This window comes from Gallinula chloropus, assembly GCF_964237585.1.
Source record: "Gallinula chloropus genome assembly, chromosome: Z".
In the NCBI taxonomy this organism is placed as follows: domain Eukaryota; kingdom Metazoa; phylum Chordata; class Aves; order Gruiformes; family Rallidae; genus Gallinula; species Gallinula chloropus.
Genome location: NC_140089.1, coordinates 78,946,059 through 78,962,788, shown reverse-complemented (window position 1 = coordinate 78,962,788; position 16,730 = coordinate 78,946,059). Strand labels below are relative to the sequence as shown.

General features: G+C 45.4%; 1 protein-coding gene across 1 annotated transcript in view; it reads left to right on the top strand.

Annotated features, from left to right (window-relative positions):
• LOC311203777 (phospholipid-transporting ATPase FetA-like) overlaps nt 1–16,730 on the top strand; it is a gene marked incomplete at its 3' end in the record, with an annotated part of 80,442 nt that overhangs the window by 17,870 nt on the left and 45,842 nt on the right. Inside the window, exons 2-3 of the mRNA XM_084278535.1 lie at nt 587–665; nt 12,835–12,893. Coding sequence (XP_084134661.1) covers nt 623–665; nt 12,835–12,893 — 102 coding nt within the window. The 5' untranslated portion in view covers nt 587–622. The remainder of the gene's footprint in view (nt 1–586; nt 666–12,834; nt 12,894–16,730) is intronic.

Here is a 16,730-nt window from a genome sequence, read left to right as displayed (position 1 = left end):
GTCACTTAGACAACTTGTTCTGGATAAATGACAATTCCCTCAAATGTCTCAGTTTGGCTACGCTGGCCAGTTAAGCAACTGGTACAATGTTCCTGTTGATTCATGCCCCGGTGAGACAGGCATGCTAAGCAGAACACGGAGGGTGACCAGCACATGCACAAAAGTGTCAGCCAGTACATTTTAAGTGCAGGCAGAGGTACAGGAAACCAGTGTTTCCCACTGCTTCCTGCTCTTGAGGAAGGCTGGTCTTGCTCTGGGTAGTCACGGAGTTCCTCTCTACCTTAAGTACAAGCCCTGTGAGTGTATTCCTCCTTTTTGTTTAGGGCCAAATTGGGCCAAGGTAGGAGGAACGTCCTTTTCACCTCCAACAGCCTCTTTGTGGCACGTCAGGAGGTGAGCAAATCAAAATGTCCAAGATAGGGCTGCCCATGCTGATGCAGCAGTGCGACTCGCAAACCTGAGACGCAGTGCTAAGGAGTTTGATTTTCTTACTTTATAGGTGCAGAATCACATGTATGTGCTGTGTTGTGTCATGCTGTGGGACTAGAAATGCCCATCATGAATTACCTTCTCTTTTCTCTTGCAGAAATTCCATGGAGTTGGACTAAAATAAAGTTTTGGGATGTCTCTATTTGGATTAAAATTTGGCAAGAAGAAATTGAAAGGTGAGTGTGGTCTGGTAGTACCATTGTCACGGGTGACCACCTAAGGAATGTAAACACAGCACTGTGTGCAAGCCCTTGAGAGTGTGCTTGCAGAGAAGGCAGAGGCAGGCACACGTTGTTCATGTGCCTTGCACACCTTGGGGAAGTGCTGCAGACCATGTGCCAGTGAATGGGAGGGAGGGACACTTGCAACAGCACAGGCCTCAAAGTTTGTACCCTGTCATGGCATGCAGCTGGCTCAGGGAACGTTGTGTTTTGGTGTCTTTTACACAAGGATCTTTTGGGGCAGTGGGTGGAGGAGCAATGCATCATGTCTGCTCTTAAGTAGTTTTATAAAATATGGTAGAAGCAAGTGAGTGTGAAGGTCCGATGAAGAAATTTGATGATTAAATGTGTTCATGGGAATGGCCTGGATATTCCCTTCAGTGAGAGGTCAGAAAAAGAGCAAAGCACAGAGATGGACCCTGAGAGCATAAAGAATGCTGAGGGGAACGCTAACTCTGGAGGACAAACCAGTGCCTAACAGTTTCCTCCCTTTAAGCTCTACATGGCTCACAGATAAACAGATGTGGAGGTAGGGAGCAGCCACCCTCTGCAACATGATCCTCGCTGGACTTCAGAGCAGAAATCCCTGCAGAGATGAATGCTTGAAAGAAGTTCAGGTGGGGCCTGCTAGCATGCCCTTACAGCAGGCCAGCTTCCTGTGGCCTTGTAGGGTACATCTTCATCAGTACCAGGGCTTTGCAGCACGAGTCATTGAAGTGACTCTTGTGTTTTATCACTTCGTCTCCAGGCCCAGGGTGTGATCTCTGGTCAAGGATCCAGGTCTGCAGACACTGAATTGTGAAAGTCTCCAGCCTTTCCTTTCAAGGGTGTTCCACCCTGTGTTAGATGAATGCAGAGATTAATGCCCTGCTCGTATTTTGACATGAAATTATTTTTTTCCCAACCTCTCTGAGCTCAGAAGACTGAATAGCTTTTTCCCAAGGGTTTATTTTTGCAATTGTGCTGCTGTTTCCCCTTCCTGGCATGGGGCAGACCGTAAGCCCTGGTGTTAAGACAGGGGCATCCGTTCGCTGCTCTGATAGTCCCAGGAGAGGAGGCTGTGATTGCTTTCAGGGAAGGATCTCTGCCAGTCCAAGGTCTCTTTTTCCATCTTGGCTTTGGAGATGAGGGAGCACTGGCACATCTGTGCATCGCTGTCCACTCAGGGCATCCCCGCTTGTTAAGCAGTTGCTGTTCTGAGTATCAAAAAGATGATGTTGCTGTTTCGGGGTAGTTTGGTTTTGCCTGGCCCAGTATCTGAGTCTCAGCAGAGCAGTATTCAGCCCCTCCTTTCAACCAAGCTCAGCTCTCCCTAGATATAAAACCTATACTTTACAGGAGAAAATTATTTATTTTCACAGTTTATGAGCTTTGGATCACCAGTTCAAAACAAATTAATTCAAACTGGAGGAAGTTCAGGGAAGGATAAGGGAAGCTGGACTGATGAGGGAATGAGGAGCTTCCATAACAGGAAGCGAAAACAGCTTTTTTCCCCCCTCCCTTTTATTTTTAATTATTTTGCCTTGCAGCCCAAAAGCTGAAAGGGCTATGGTTGCTCCTTGCACACATTTTGCTGGAGTAAATGCCAGATTTGAAGTGCTATTTTAATTGAATGATATATATGCCTTTGTATTTGGAGAAGTCCACAGGACTGTGCTGCCTGGGAGCAGGCAGAGCTCTTCTGCAGAGGCTGTCCCATATGCACGCATCTTGGCAGGACAGTATTTGTCATGGAAATATCAAATTTTTGTTCCAAAAACAAAGCTGGGTGGCAGTTGACCTCACTGAAGAGCTCATGATATGACTTTCATGGGAGAGAATGGATTACCTCAGGCATCAGCTGCTGAAGCTGGGATCAGTATTGCTCCCATGAGAACCAGTAATATTTTCTTGTCTTTCCTCAGCAAGACATGGCTGTTTCCACATGATCTGAGATGCAGGCAAAATTAGGAGGGTTTTGTTTCAGGTTAGATATAGTTTAACAAGACAGGTTAAGTGGTCTAAAATTCTTGGAAATAAGAGGGACACAAAACTACTAGAGAGTGTCCAGAGGAGGATAACGAGGATGGGGAAGGGTCTGGAGGGGAAGTCTTAGAGGAGAGGCTGAAGTGCCTTGGTTTGTTCAGCCTGGAGAAGAGGAGTCTGAGGGGAGACCTCATCATGGTCTGGTGCTTCCTGATGAGGGGGAGTGAAGGGGCAGGTTCTGATCTCCTCTCTTTGGTGACAAGAGATAGAACCCAAAGGAGTAGTATGAAGCAGGGAATGTTTAGGTAGGATGTTAGGAAGAGGTTCTTTACATAAGAAGGTGGTCAGGAACTGGAACAGGCTCCCCAGGGAAGGGGTCACAGCACCCAGCTTGGCTGAGTTCAAGAAGCATCTGGACGACGCGCTCAGTCCCACGCTCTGACCTGGCTGGTCCTGTGTGGAGCCAGGAGTTGGGCTTGTGGATCCTTGTGTGTCCCTTCCAGCTCAGGATACTCTATGATTCTATAAGAGTTTTTCATTGGTTTATGTTCTTTATACAAGCAGGCAAGGACATAACTAATAAGTCAGCTTCACGGAGCAGTAATGTGTAGTGTCACGTCAGACACACTGTGTAGTGTCACGTCAGACACACAAAGACTGCTGGAGGAAGCCAGTTCCTAGACAGCAGAAACTTAGCAAAGCTCTTCCAGCCAAAGCAGGGAAGTACATCTCATAGACTAGCAGCAGTAGTGTTTCAGCAGAAAGGATGCCTGAGATCTTTTATGCTGAGGTTTAACCTACAGCAAATATTGATGGAACAGAGGATCAGGAACACTTTCAGTTCAGAGGGTCTGTGGGAAGAAATAAGGGTCATGCCTTGGTGATGGTTTATAAATGTGAGTATCTCTGCTCACTGACTTGATCCCGTGGCAGCTTAACTCAGTGCTGGAGCTCCATACGTTTAGGATGGGGGTGGTTAAGAACAATCTGTGAAACAAACAGAAATAGGGAACTGTGAGAACTCACCTACACAAATGATCTTATCCCCCAGGTGTGTGCTTCCAGTCAATGACAACACCAGTCATTGCTGCATTTTCAAGCCCAGCCTGAGTGCACTGTGCAAGGAAAAAGAAAGATATAAATTGAGCCAGAGCTTTTTGAAAGCTGCATTGGGTTTTCCTTCTTGCTGCTAGGGACAGAACCCAGCTCTCCAGGGCAGCTGGGTTTTCAGCAGCTGGGCTCAGCGGGGCTTGGCAGGGGTAGCAGCCACCTATGGTGAAGGCAGCCCAAGACTGGCTCTATGGACGTAAAGCTCAGCTGCCTCTTGGGACTCCCATTAAGGTCTGATAGGAAATGTCTTATCACAACAGACATTCAGTATGTAAAATACATTTATTTTTACATAATTTCCCATGAGGGAAATAACTGTGAACTGAAAAACCTCTCAAAGTTTGTTTCAGAGCTGTATTTATTTTTGTGATTTTTACATCACTTCCTATCACTGTGTATTGCTGTTATGAAACGTGCATTTGTGTCAAGCTGTGGAATTACCACCGTGTATAGGTGATACTATTTTCTAGTAAAGGAAATTATATGTGCCAGCCAGTCACTGTCAGTCTAGTTTTTAAAACAAAAACAAATCACCGTTTCAGCTGCTGTATGTGGCATGCTGATATTGGTCAAAATATTGTGAACTACTATTACAAAAACCAGGATACAAAGAGATATAAAATTCTAAACAAAATTTGAAAAAAAAAATTAAATTACAGTTTTCCAAAATTAAGAGACAATTTCTACTGCTAATGTATTTGAAAAATGCATACTTTCATTCTGGAGTGGACTGAAAGCAAACATGAAAAGATGTAGATGCTTCTTGAGAAATTACCTGTTGTAAGGCAATATCTGAGATGTAGTGAGTCCCCACCCCTTGCCCAGAGCCTGGGTGAGATGGGTGAGACATTGCTGGGTGGAGGGAGCAAAGGAAAACCAGTACTTATATTATTGCAGGACATGGGGAGAGACATGGCTGCCTCTGTCTCTTCACAGAATAATCTAGAAATGAGTATTTTTGTTTTAAAAATATCTAGCACTTCTTCCAGCCCTATGACCCAAGAGTGCTGTTTGACCATGAGTGCTGTACATGCTGGGCAAATCCAAGGCATCCTTTTGAAGCTCTCTTCTACTTTTCTTCCTTGCCTTGCCTTGCCCTGCCTTCCTGTCCCCTTACCCCATCTCCCCCTTCACCTCCCCCTTCACCTCCTCCTTGCCTTGCCTTGCCTTGCCTTGCCTTGCCTTGCCTTGCCTTGCCTTGCCTTGCCTTGCCTTGCCTTGCCTTGCCTTGCCTTCCCTTCTCTTCCCTTCTCTTCCCTTCCTTTCCCTTCTCTCACTTTATGGCAAAAATATCAAGTACTACATTTAAGATCTAATATTGAATTTTATTTTCATATCAAAAACTTAACTGCACCTGAGGCAGAAATAATTCCAGTTCACCCTCCAGACTTTTTATTTTCGACCTTGCATCTGCTGTATGAAAATGGAAGTGTGACAGTATATCTAAGTGGGGCCTCTATTAGCAGTGCCAGAAGAAAAAGGATTTTGCATTAATACCAGGAACATGTGAAGTGTTTTACATGTGTGGCAAATTCCACCTGCCACATAGTGTTTGACCTGTGCTAGCGTGAGGCTGAGCTCAGTACCAAAGGCACAGTCCATGACCACAGAAGTACACTTCTTGCATTTCATTTCTTTCAGGAGGGTACTTGCACTTTTGAGGCAAAAAGGCATAATAAAGAAGGTCTTTATTTAATAATGGAGGAACAGGCAGGAGGGAATAGGGTTAAATGCATTTATGGTGATGTCTCTGAATGGTCTTGCCGCAGGTTTTTTTAAATTAAATTCCTCACACTCAGCTACTCCATTTCCAAGATGAAAATGCATGTGATTGCCAGCATAAATCCTCTCCAGCTGCAGCAGCCAGAGAGGCTCTGTAGAAAAGGGGGCATCTACATGCCCAAAATGTGCAGTTTTCCAAGACAGAGAGCCCTCTGAGTCAATTAAAAAACAAAAGAAAAAGCAGATTTTCTTGCCAGGCATCTGGGCATGTTCCTGCTCCGAGCAAGGCTTGGCTGTGACCTTCCCCCTGCCCGTTTCCATCCCACTGGCTTCTCATCGCTCTTCCTGCCCCAGCCACGCTCACTGCAACCTGCCAGGCTCTGGCAGGTTCAGGACAGGGATGGGCTTTGTTTTCGTGCCGCAGAGCTGCTGGCACCAGGCATTAGGTTGACGCTCGGGTAATGAGCCTGGCTCTTGTCTGTGTCTCAGACTAGCTGTGAAATGTAGATAGTTAACCTGTGTGAACCTCAGACCTGTTGTAGGGCTCTTCCCTTCACACGTGCATACCCTCTGATCCATATTAAATGTTGAGCTGTTGGGTAAAGATCCCTGGTTTGGTTTTGGGTAGAGTCTGCTTGCTGCAGCTCCCATCCCAGCAAGGCCCTGATGTACTATGAATGCGACATCCTGTGATACAGCTCTTGTAAAAGATCACTCTGATCCCTTTAATCTAAAGCTAGGAATTCTACCCAGGTATGGCACCTGCAAACCACAAAGCTTGTTGCATGGTTCCCACATCTCTTCTGTTTGCAAAAAAGGGTGATTGTTGCTTTACTGTGCAAGGAGATTTTGGCTATCAGTTTGTATAATAACCTCTCTAGGAGCAACAGTTTTTGTTGCCTAATACATTACATGAGGTCTTGCCCTCTCCCATAAAGTTACCTTTCAGTGGAAACCGTACTTCTCTTTTTTGAGGGGAGAACAGTGATACCAATGCACCACGGCAGGCTTCAGTTACCTGTGCACATGGGGTAACGGTCCATCAAAGACCATAAACAAGAGCCTGGATTTCTCTGCCTGTGCAGCTGGGTGATCTCTTGGATCCTGGATGCGAGGTGCCACTTGTGCCCTTGCTGAGAGGGGACACCAAAAGCTGGGTCACACTGTGACAGTGAGGTGTCCAAAAGAAGGGTCACCAAAAGTCGGAGAGACATGGGTCAGGAGGAGGTGGAAGGAGACACGTCATGAGATGTGCAACAAAAATGTGCTGCTACTGTTGAGAGGTCTTCTAACACTGGTTATAGGGTGTTGTAGGAGACACATGAACTACAGCCCCAGGAAGGTCAGGTACGTGCCCTTGGGAGCAGAATTAACTGTGTTACCGCTTTCACAACTTGATATTGGTAAGGTTAGAAGCTTTGCTAAGAGCCACTTTGCAAGGAAAGCTGAGGAGATGAGCCCAGCTCCTGGATGCCACTATTTGTAGCTGGTCCAGGGCAGCAGTGTTTGTGCTCTTGAGGTAGCTTGTTTAAAGGGTGGAGTAGAGATTACTACTTTTAGAATTTATGTTGTCTCTGTTCTCTTGTCAGGCTTAGTTATGCCGACACTCCCCTAATTGGGCTGTGTTCATTCCATGCATGAGGTATCAGGGACTAGTTTGTATATGACTTGGCAAAACCAGGCAGATCTTAACCTCCTGTTTCTTGGAACCACAAGACCTAATATCTACAAAACTTTTGCAATAGCCTGTTGAAAGCATTGCTCTTGGCACACGATCCTTCGCATAAACCAGAAACAAATTTCCAGGCTGTCTGACCAGATCTTGAATCTAACCTTTTGCAGGACTTTTCCATGTAGCAGTCCTAAATGGAGAAGGCTGGTGGGCTGGCCATCTACATTCATAGCTGAGTTTTGGCATGGGTTTGATTTTATTAAATACAGATGTTATTCTGTGGTTTAGCTCCTAAATCTGTCTGCCTGAGAAAACAGCCGCTTTCCCAGTGGCTTGTCTCAGTGGTTAAACCAAGCACTGGGCACTAAGCCATATTTATGTATGCTGAGTTTCCACTGATGAATAATTTAAAATAGTTTTCAGTGGCACAGAAATGATAACTTGGAGCACGAATCCCATTCCTTCTTTCCAGTGATTTGTGACCGCAGTTTGCAGAAGCAGAAAGTTTGAGTTGCTCAGAGATAATGAAAAGTTTCAATAAAAGAAAAACTTCTCATCTGATAATTTGTCAGGTTTCCCCTCCCTTTTTCTTCAAAGCTTTCAGAATCAACAGGGCATGATCAGACGTGTGCTTGCATCTACAGCCAAAACACCCTGAGCTGTGGTCTCCAGGCAAAAGTAGTGTCATATTTGATTTTCCCTAACTTTTTGTTTATCACAATCAACCAAGAGGCTTCACTTCTGTCCAAACAGTTCCAGAAACATCTATGAGTTGTCTGGTCTATGATCGTTGAGACCTGTTGGTTTAGGAGGCATGGCAGCAGGACCTCATGGTTCTTTGCTGGTAAAAATAAAACCACTGAGGCAGTGTTGCCCTGTGCTTGTGGTCAGTGGTGGTTCTCCTTGTGTGTAGCTGGAGGACAGAAAGTTTGACTTGCTAATATTGGTGGGTGAGGCATTCTTTGCAATTCGTTGTGGTTGTTCTTTCTTTAGGCAAAAGTATTGGCTGTTAGCCAGTAAGGAAAGTGAAAATTTTGCCACTGGAAATTAGCCTCATATTTTGGCCTTCAGGCACACCACCTCTGAGAGGGATGGATGGCTACAGCAGGACACAGACTTTCCATTCAGTTTTGAACCAGGCTCATAGCTATCTGGGGCTTTCAGAAATGGGTTGTCCTGGAAAACTTGCCCTTAGGTACCATGTGGTCCAGGTCAGGAGAGCAGTGCCTTGAGGGAGTTTCATTTGCTGTTCTGTTTCATGCCCCACTGCTTCATGTTTCTGTGCCGTCCCTAAGCTGTGTGCAGCTATTTGTGTGTCTCACATAAAAGTCACCCTTCTCAGAAAGTGCACGTCTCACAGCGATGAGGAGCTCGTCTCCTTTGCTCACTGGAGCAGATGCCTGTATGGGTTCTTTTTAGGAGCACTTAGGATCTTTGCATTCAAATGCACGTGTTATAGAGGTTGATGAAGGGGGTCAGCTCCTCGCTCCCTCAGCGAAGAGCAGAGGAACTGATGGCATGTCTGTTTCTGTATACAGTCCTCTCAAGGCCTGCCCTTCCTACAAAAAACAGAAAGTCACAGAACACTTCAGAGCCTCTCAGAAGCTGCTGGGTGACCCCGGGGCTCTGCTGTGTGCCCTGCGTCTCATCTGCTGGAGAGGAAATAGATACCCAAAGGGCCGCAGCCCAGATAAGCAGTTCTGGATGTCTTTGTGCCTCTCCATCCATCATGCACTTCCGCAGTTCCTTCTCGTGACAGAGCTGGGCAGACCTGCTGACTGTGAGCAGTGTGGACAACGTTGTCTCCTGCTGTGAGCAGCAACAGACGAAGATGTCACTTGTGACATCTCAGCCTTTCATTTCAGGGCTGCCACAGGTCTCTGACTTGGCTGTGCTGCTCCCCATAGCACAGGGTACCTTGCAGAGAGCTCTGTCTGCTGATTCCCTTTCCCATGACCAGCACAAGCTCTGCAAGCACACCTCTGAGGCCCAGTAGGTTTTCAGGCTTTGTCATCTATTTCTATTTATGTTAAAGCCATTTATCTTTTCTGTGGCATTTATTCCACTTGGAGCCCCTGGGGAGGGGATCAGAGTAGCACTTACTGTATGGGAGGAAACGTGCGAGTGTTGGGAAGTCCTGTTTTTAACAAATACCTTTATCTTTCATCTGCTTTGATAATACTACTTGCTCTCAGGAAAATTCCTGAAGGGGTACATAACACAATAGTTGAAGCCCCACAAGCCCGGACCCCTTGAGCTCTGCTTCTGTTTTCCTCAGGGACATCAGACAACTTACTCTGCTCTCTCTGTACCTCATTCTCCCCATTGTGAAAGATGAGAAAAATATGTCTGAGGAAAGCAGTGAAGGATTGAGCACTTTGAGGGGCTTGAATGGAGCCTCTGTGGTTGGTCTGAATTGCCTGGTCTGGCTAGTTGGGAGCCAATTTGGAAATGCCAGACATGGATAGATGTCCTGAAGAAAGGGGAAAGCACATTTACCTGCTAACATAGCTATACATTAGTATTAAAGGTCCTGATGAAAACAAGCCACAGAGAGAGACCAAAAAAAGGTAATCTGGTAAAGGGTTTAAAAATTAGGAATACAGTGTTGTTTATAGGGTTATTGGAGGGAAAGGAAGAAGGATAGCAGTTCAGTGCACTGAATAGCTTAGATGCTTGCTAATTCAAGAGTGGATAAACAGGAAGAACTAGATGTCTTAGCACATCATTTAATATGTATTATAGACACGTGCTGGGATAGCTCATGAGGCTGGAATATTAATAGAAAAGAATAAAGCTTATTCTGGAAGGGCAACAGAGGTGGCAAGGGAAGAGATGTTTTCCTTCTATGTTCATGTGCTCTGAGATCCAGCATGAAGAACAAGATGAACAAATTGCAGATCTCTGAGTAATGCTACAAGGGTAAAGAACACAGGCATAACAAACCAAGAAGGGCAGCCTTGTCTTCTTTTTTTTTTTTCTTTTGGGGGGCAGGAGGGAGGGAAAGATGGACGAGAGGTGTTTTCTGAGATGGGGTATGGTGGTAGATGAGGATTTCTAACTATGCAGAGGCAGAGTTGGAGAGAAGCACAGGGAAACATGACCTGTGCAGCTGGCACTGTGTTTTGGTGCAGAGGTGGGTAATATTTTTCAGAGCTAGAGAGGAGGCTGTTCCAGAACTGAGTCCCTCCAACAGGGAGGAGCTGGCTGGTCCTGTGAAAGCAGGAAGGACCATAAACGGGAATGGTTATGCAATGATGGTATGATACTTCAGAAAAAGTGACAATAGCAATGTGTTTAAAATGGAGTTCAAGAAGGAAATCTTCAGCAAATCTGAAGAACTAGTAATGGTGTCTCATGGAAGAAAATCTGGGTCAGAAGGAGAATTAAGCAGAGCTGTTGTTTCCCTAAATAATTGATATTAAGGGCACATGTACAAGTTATCTTTCAGGGAAAGGCTCAGAAAGGTGAGTGAAATGCAAAATCACAAGCTCCTGATTCTCTTCAGGCAGAGGAAGGATGCTTCTAAAGCATGCAAAACATCTTGTTTTATCCAGCACAACTGTGTAGCAAAGGCTCAAAGCAAGAAAAAAAATACTGAGGACATAAAGGGCAGTAGAAGTTGTTCTCTTAAGTGTCAGGATCTCTGGGATTCTTTAACCCTTCTAGTAAGAGGGAGATCAAAGACTATGTATTTCTGCTAGTCAGTGAAAAAAGCCTAGCAAAGGCTTTAACAACAAGGAAATATGTTTTGGGGTTTTTTTTTTGTTTGTTTGTTTGTTTGTTCATTTTTGTTTTAGTTTTGGGGTTTTCTTCTTTAGATGTCTAACACAACAGTTAAGAAACAGAGGAGAAGGGGCAAGGTTTTGGGCTGGTACAGAGGGCAAATGGGTTGGCCTGGAGCAGTGCTGCCTTTGGGAGTTTCTGGAGCACAGACCAAGTTTAGAAGTCTGGGAAAAAAGCAAGCATAGCATTTATCTTGAAACAAGGGGGAAAGAAAAGGTGAGTGATTATAGATATATTGGTTTAACTTCTTGGCTAAAGGCTGAAAGAAACCAACAAACCACTTCAAAGTAACTACAAGTGTGTGTGGGGGGAAGAGAAGATTAACAGTCAGCAGTCCTGAAAAACTGCATCAAACCAAAATTAATTCTGCGCTAGTAGTAGCCAGAGGGCAAGTGAAAAAAAACTTAGATATTGGTCATATGTCTTCATTGCCACTTACAGAATTTTTACAAGCAAATTGGAGATACATGCTCGAGATTAAATCACCATACAGCGAGTGCCAGACTTCTCAGGAAAAAAAGGAGACACTGACAGTAGTTATCAATGACTGATTATGAAACTTGAGAAATTCACCAGGGATGTATCCTGACTCTGGTATTCAGCATTTTCCTCTACATCTTGGCTGGCAAATTAAAAAAAACACACTCAGTAGATCTGTGAGTGGCATGATGCTGGCAGCTGCTACAAGCGCACTGAAAGATAGAATTAGAATTGACTGGTTGGAGAAATAGTCTGAAAAAGTTTGGATGTGGTTCAGCAAGGACAAATGAAAGATTTGCATTGCCTGATGAGGCATCGGCGCTGCCAGGAGGATCTGCCAACATGGAATGGTGTCAGCTGTGTGCTGGTGGTGCATAGGGGTATTACTAGATTACTCCTGGGTGAATTCCCATGTCAAGTATACATTGTTATGAAGGAATGTGGAGTGTCCCTTGTGGTCCATCAGCTTTGGTAAGGCCCCAGCTGCAAACTGTGGCCCATTTTGGCCACTAAGTGTCCAGAATGAGGTGAACTGGATGGAGAGCAGCAAGAGTGATGCTCCTTCTGACAGACAGACTCATAAGAAGTGACTGAAGAAAGTGGAGTTGCTTACCCTTGGGAAGAGAAGACTACAGTAAGGCATTGCAGCCTTCAGCACATAATGGACTCGTCCATGCTCAGTGTCCTTAGCAAGAAACTGAGAGGGAGCAGAAGAGCTGACCATAATTTGTTTAAATTGAAGTAATAAGTTTTATGTCAGCTAATGGGGAATAATCTCCCCCAGGCAAGGATACTGCAATGCTGGAATAGGCAGTGTGAAGAACAGCCACCTGTGGAGCTTTCTAGGACATTTATTGGCAGTGACAGGCACGACCCTATCTTGAAGTAGAGGAAAGATGTGATGACCTTTTGAAATCCCTTCCAGTAGTTTTTGATTTCATGACAGCTATAGTGGTGGTGTCCCAACTGTGGGATAATGCCAGGAGATGCACTTATGCTAGAGGAAGGGCACTAACAGTAGAATGATGGCAATAGCCCCAGAGACTTCAGGAGGAAGAGATGGAACAGCGCAGGTATAGTGAACACCACTAGTTAAGGGGTAATTCCCACCCAGGAGAAGATGAACATTTAGAACCACTGCTGGCATTGCAGTGGGATGTAGACAGTGGGGACCTGAGCATGAATTTAGAGTCCTGTGGTACCATGCTGCTGCCCTGACAGTGACACCGGCTTCTCAAGTTCCCTGACACGGGCCAGTTAGCTCGGAGAACAGATTGCTGGTGACATTTCCTTTTAGCGGCTCTACTTGTGTTTTCTGATGCTTCATTCATATCTGTGTTGAATCTGCTTATCTTCAAGTCTATCTGATATGTTTCCTCTTCTTTACAGAGGAAGAGAGACAACTTCAAGCAAACAACCGGGATTTTAATCTGCAGTTTGAATATGCTGTAAGTACCCAGCATATGCTGTTTCATGCAGATGCAGTCACAGATGTAGCTGCATCTGCTTCATGTCTTGAATGTTGTTTCAAGGGAGTGACTAGCTATGACTGTGTGCTAGCTGTGACTCTGCAAACAAGGCAAACATGTGCCAGAAGAACCATCCGACACAGTTCATTGTTGAGTCAGCCATGGGGAGCTCGGCCTTTGGAGTCAACCGTGCGAACGGGCTGTTGAAGGAGGCTGAATGCTGGAATAGCACAACGCAGTGACTTTATGCACTTCCAGAAACTGACTTGTCACTCAAAGTGTTTGCAGGATCAGGCTCCAAGGCCTTTCAGTAGCGGAACCTGGGAGGAGTTTTCGGTTGGAAACGTGTCTCCATTTAAAGTAAAACATGAAAGGAAATGTGTCAGTTCCTCAGCTCTTGCAGCGAAATCCTCTGACAGGAAGGTTTTGAATCAGGCCTTTATGGCTTCCTGCCATCTTTATTTCCAGATCCTTAACAGACTAGGTTCACGTTGTGCCATGAAATCTGTGACTCCAAAGAACATCATGACACAGGCTGGCAGTGACCCAGGTCTGCCAGGCTACAGTGCCAGGCAGTCCCTTGGGCAACTTAATTTCCAGTGCCTGGGGAGTATTTGCTGACTCTGTGCAGAGGAGGGATAGTTCACTTGCTAGACCTGTACTGTCTGGCTGCAGGGTCATCTCCTCCTTGAGAAGATCCTGAAACCGCATTATTTCAAAGTGTTTGCAGCTGCCAACTGATATTGAAATGAATTTTGTAATCTTTTTTATCTCTGCATATCCGAATTCTGGTGGTGAAATGTATCCTTCAGTGTTATGCAGCACCTCCTTTGAATCTGTGTTTTGTTTTAGGAACATCACAAGGCTGGAAAAACTCAGTATTTCAGAACTTTGTAATTTCTCATGAGATATGAAGTCTGGCTTGCCAACAGCTTTGGCTAAAGATCTTAGTGTATCTGGTCTGTTGGCAACAAGAACTGGGTGGATTTCAGTGGTCAGCTCTCATCCATGAACTACACAATGCAGGATAAAGACGTCCTAGGTCTAGAGCTGCTGCATGTGCCCTGAATATGAAGTGTGTGATACTTAATATATTTAAAGGACTATGCAGCAATAATGCATAGCCAGGCCTGGTGCCTTGACACTGGAGAAGTGCATTTGATTTGCACAGAACCTGCCAGTAGAGTACTGGGGTGAGTATTGCCACTGCCTATGGACTTGTGATCTTTCATTGAAGGACTGCAGAGTAGACTCCATGCAGCAGTGGGGCAGGAAAGCAGGAGGGAGATGTACAATGAAATCAGGGTAGAGAGGACAAGCAGCTCTTCTGGGTCTGTGCCTGTTTCCATGAAAAGCCATTCATAAGGCCGACTTCACACGTCACAGCTTCCCATCTGATTGCTTACACGCCCAAGGATTTGCAAACAACCAAAATTAAGGAGAGGGCTGTGAGAGCTCCGGATGGTTTCTGTAAGAGTCTATTCATTAGGCGTGAAAGGGGATGCAGCCAACAAGCCAGCTCAATATAATCTTCATACTTTGGCAATGAGCTTCAGTAATCCTGTTCCTCGTTTTAGTCAGCTGTGGCTCATTATTTCTGGACTCCAGTGTAGACTGAGGCCTAGGAAATCTAGAAAACCATCCAGAAAAAGCCAAGTCTTGAAGGGGCAAATGTGTGGTGAGGTGCTGAAAGAATATGTGGTGATGCAAGGACTGCCCTAACTGTATGGGGCTGCACATCATGTCCTGGGCTGCTTATTTCCACTAAGTTCTGGCAAAAGGTCAATTTATTAAACCCACATTACTGTGGTGTATGAAAAGGACTAATGTTGCTCATAAGCCTCTTCAGCCATCTATAGTAGAGATTGATGAGATGCATCTGGTGATGCCAAAAAGGAAGATAGTATGCTGGTACCCTCCCATCAACGCATGTGATGGCCCTGAAAATTAGTGCTTCCAGTCCTGAAGTCCTCTGCAAGGATCAAATCTGTGTCCCTTCCTCATGTTCAGTTTTGTATGAACACAGTGGGGTTGCACTGCCAAGCACTAGGATGTGGTCCAGGGGGACCAAGACTGTCCAAATCCTGGACCTTGCCTTGGGGTGCTCAGACACAGCAGCTGTTAAGTTCAGATGTCTTTCAGCATGCCAATAATTTCTGGACAGCATTAATTTCTGTCTCCTGCAGCCACAGGCCTCCCTCATTATGTCTTCTTACCCTCATGTATTTAATTTTACCTGTGTACAACAAAACCACAGATGCATTTGGACTGTCTGTGCTTCATTGTGCTGCCTAGCTCTTTGGGACATGAGAACTGGCATATGTGGGCAGCCACACAGTGATTTGCATCTTCTTTACAGAGCCAGGAGGAGAACTGCTGCCCTCCAGCTCTTGGTCCCACAGCGAGCAACATTAGTCCTTGTCCTCCTGCACAGGAGTCTTGTCGTCTCTTGAAGCACAAAGAAAGTTGCAACAATAGCTACTCCAGGCAGATAAAAGGCACACTGCGTGGAATCTGGAAGGAAAACAACAATGTTTAGAAAGTATTTTAGACAGTGAAAGCCTCAAGAGAGAGGTTTACTTCAGTAACTTAAGGCCATGTTAGCCATAAAACCTATAGAACAGGTTCTCCTAACAAAGATAGGTGAGGTGGTAAATGTTTCCTTAGGGTGAGGTAGTTGCTGTGAAAGGCCAGTAAGGAAAAGAAAGGGAAATGCAAACAGAGGCTTAGAGTATTGCCTTACTGCTGGGGCTGGGGTGTAGGTAGCAGACGGTGTGAAGGTTAAAGCCTTTCACTAAAAAGAAAGTTTCTGTTATGTAGGCATAGATCAAAGGTACAAACGGTGCTTTGTCCTCATTCAGTGAGAACAGGGAAGTGGGAACTACAATCAGAAGTGGGTGTGTTATCCCTGAATAGTTGGTGGTTATCATCCCTTCCTGGTGCAAAGTCTACAGGGTATCTGTGAAGGGAGAGGAGAGGACCTGAGAAAGACTTGAAAACTCCATTGTGTTTGGAGCCTGACATCAGCCCTGGCAGCAGCTGAAAGCTGGCCCTCCTGGTATGAAGCAAGACTCTCTAATATGTTCAAACCAGCTTTGCAGGAACCTGATGGTGCACCATGAAAAGCTGTGTCTGACAGTGCGTGCAAGGGCATGTCCAGATCCGTCACACTTAGATTTGCAGGAGACTTTGGAGGGCAAATTCCCTCCCAGAGCTCACAGGAAAACACATGAGAGACCAAGCTGAGGGACACACTGCCGCAGCCATGAAGACTCTTTAGCTGAGCACCAGCTGAGCACCCTGAGGGTTGGACAGTGTTGGTGCCTGGGCTGATAGGGTGGGGTGAGGCTGAGGGGTGGAAAGGAGCTGTACAGAGTGGAAGTTCCCTTAACACAGAGCTTCACCGTGAGCTGAGGGGCAGTTTGAGAGGAAGAATTTGTGGGCATATGAGATGCATCATGTAGTGGGCTGGAAGATTGGGGTGATCTCCTTCATCTGGATGAACAGAGGCAATACAGACTGAGTGGGATACAGTGGAAGTATCTCTTATTTGAACAAGCCTCTTGCATGTCTTCTGATGATTTCTCCTGCAATTAAAGAATAGGAGGTACCTGTAATTAAGGGCAGCAGTTTTTATGCCGTGGAAGTGCTTGGGTAGGTCAGGATTTATTTAGACTTGGTGGGAAGACTGAAGCTGAAACTAGAGCTCTTAGGCTGGTGTAACCCCAGGCATCCTTGGCCTTATCCTGCACAGCAAGAACACAGTAGCTGAAAAAAATAAACTTTAAAACAAAGTGCTGTACAGTTAACTGGAAG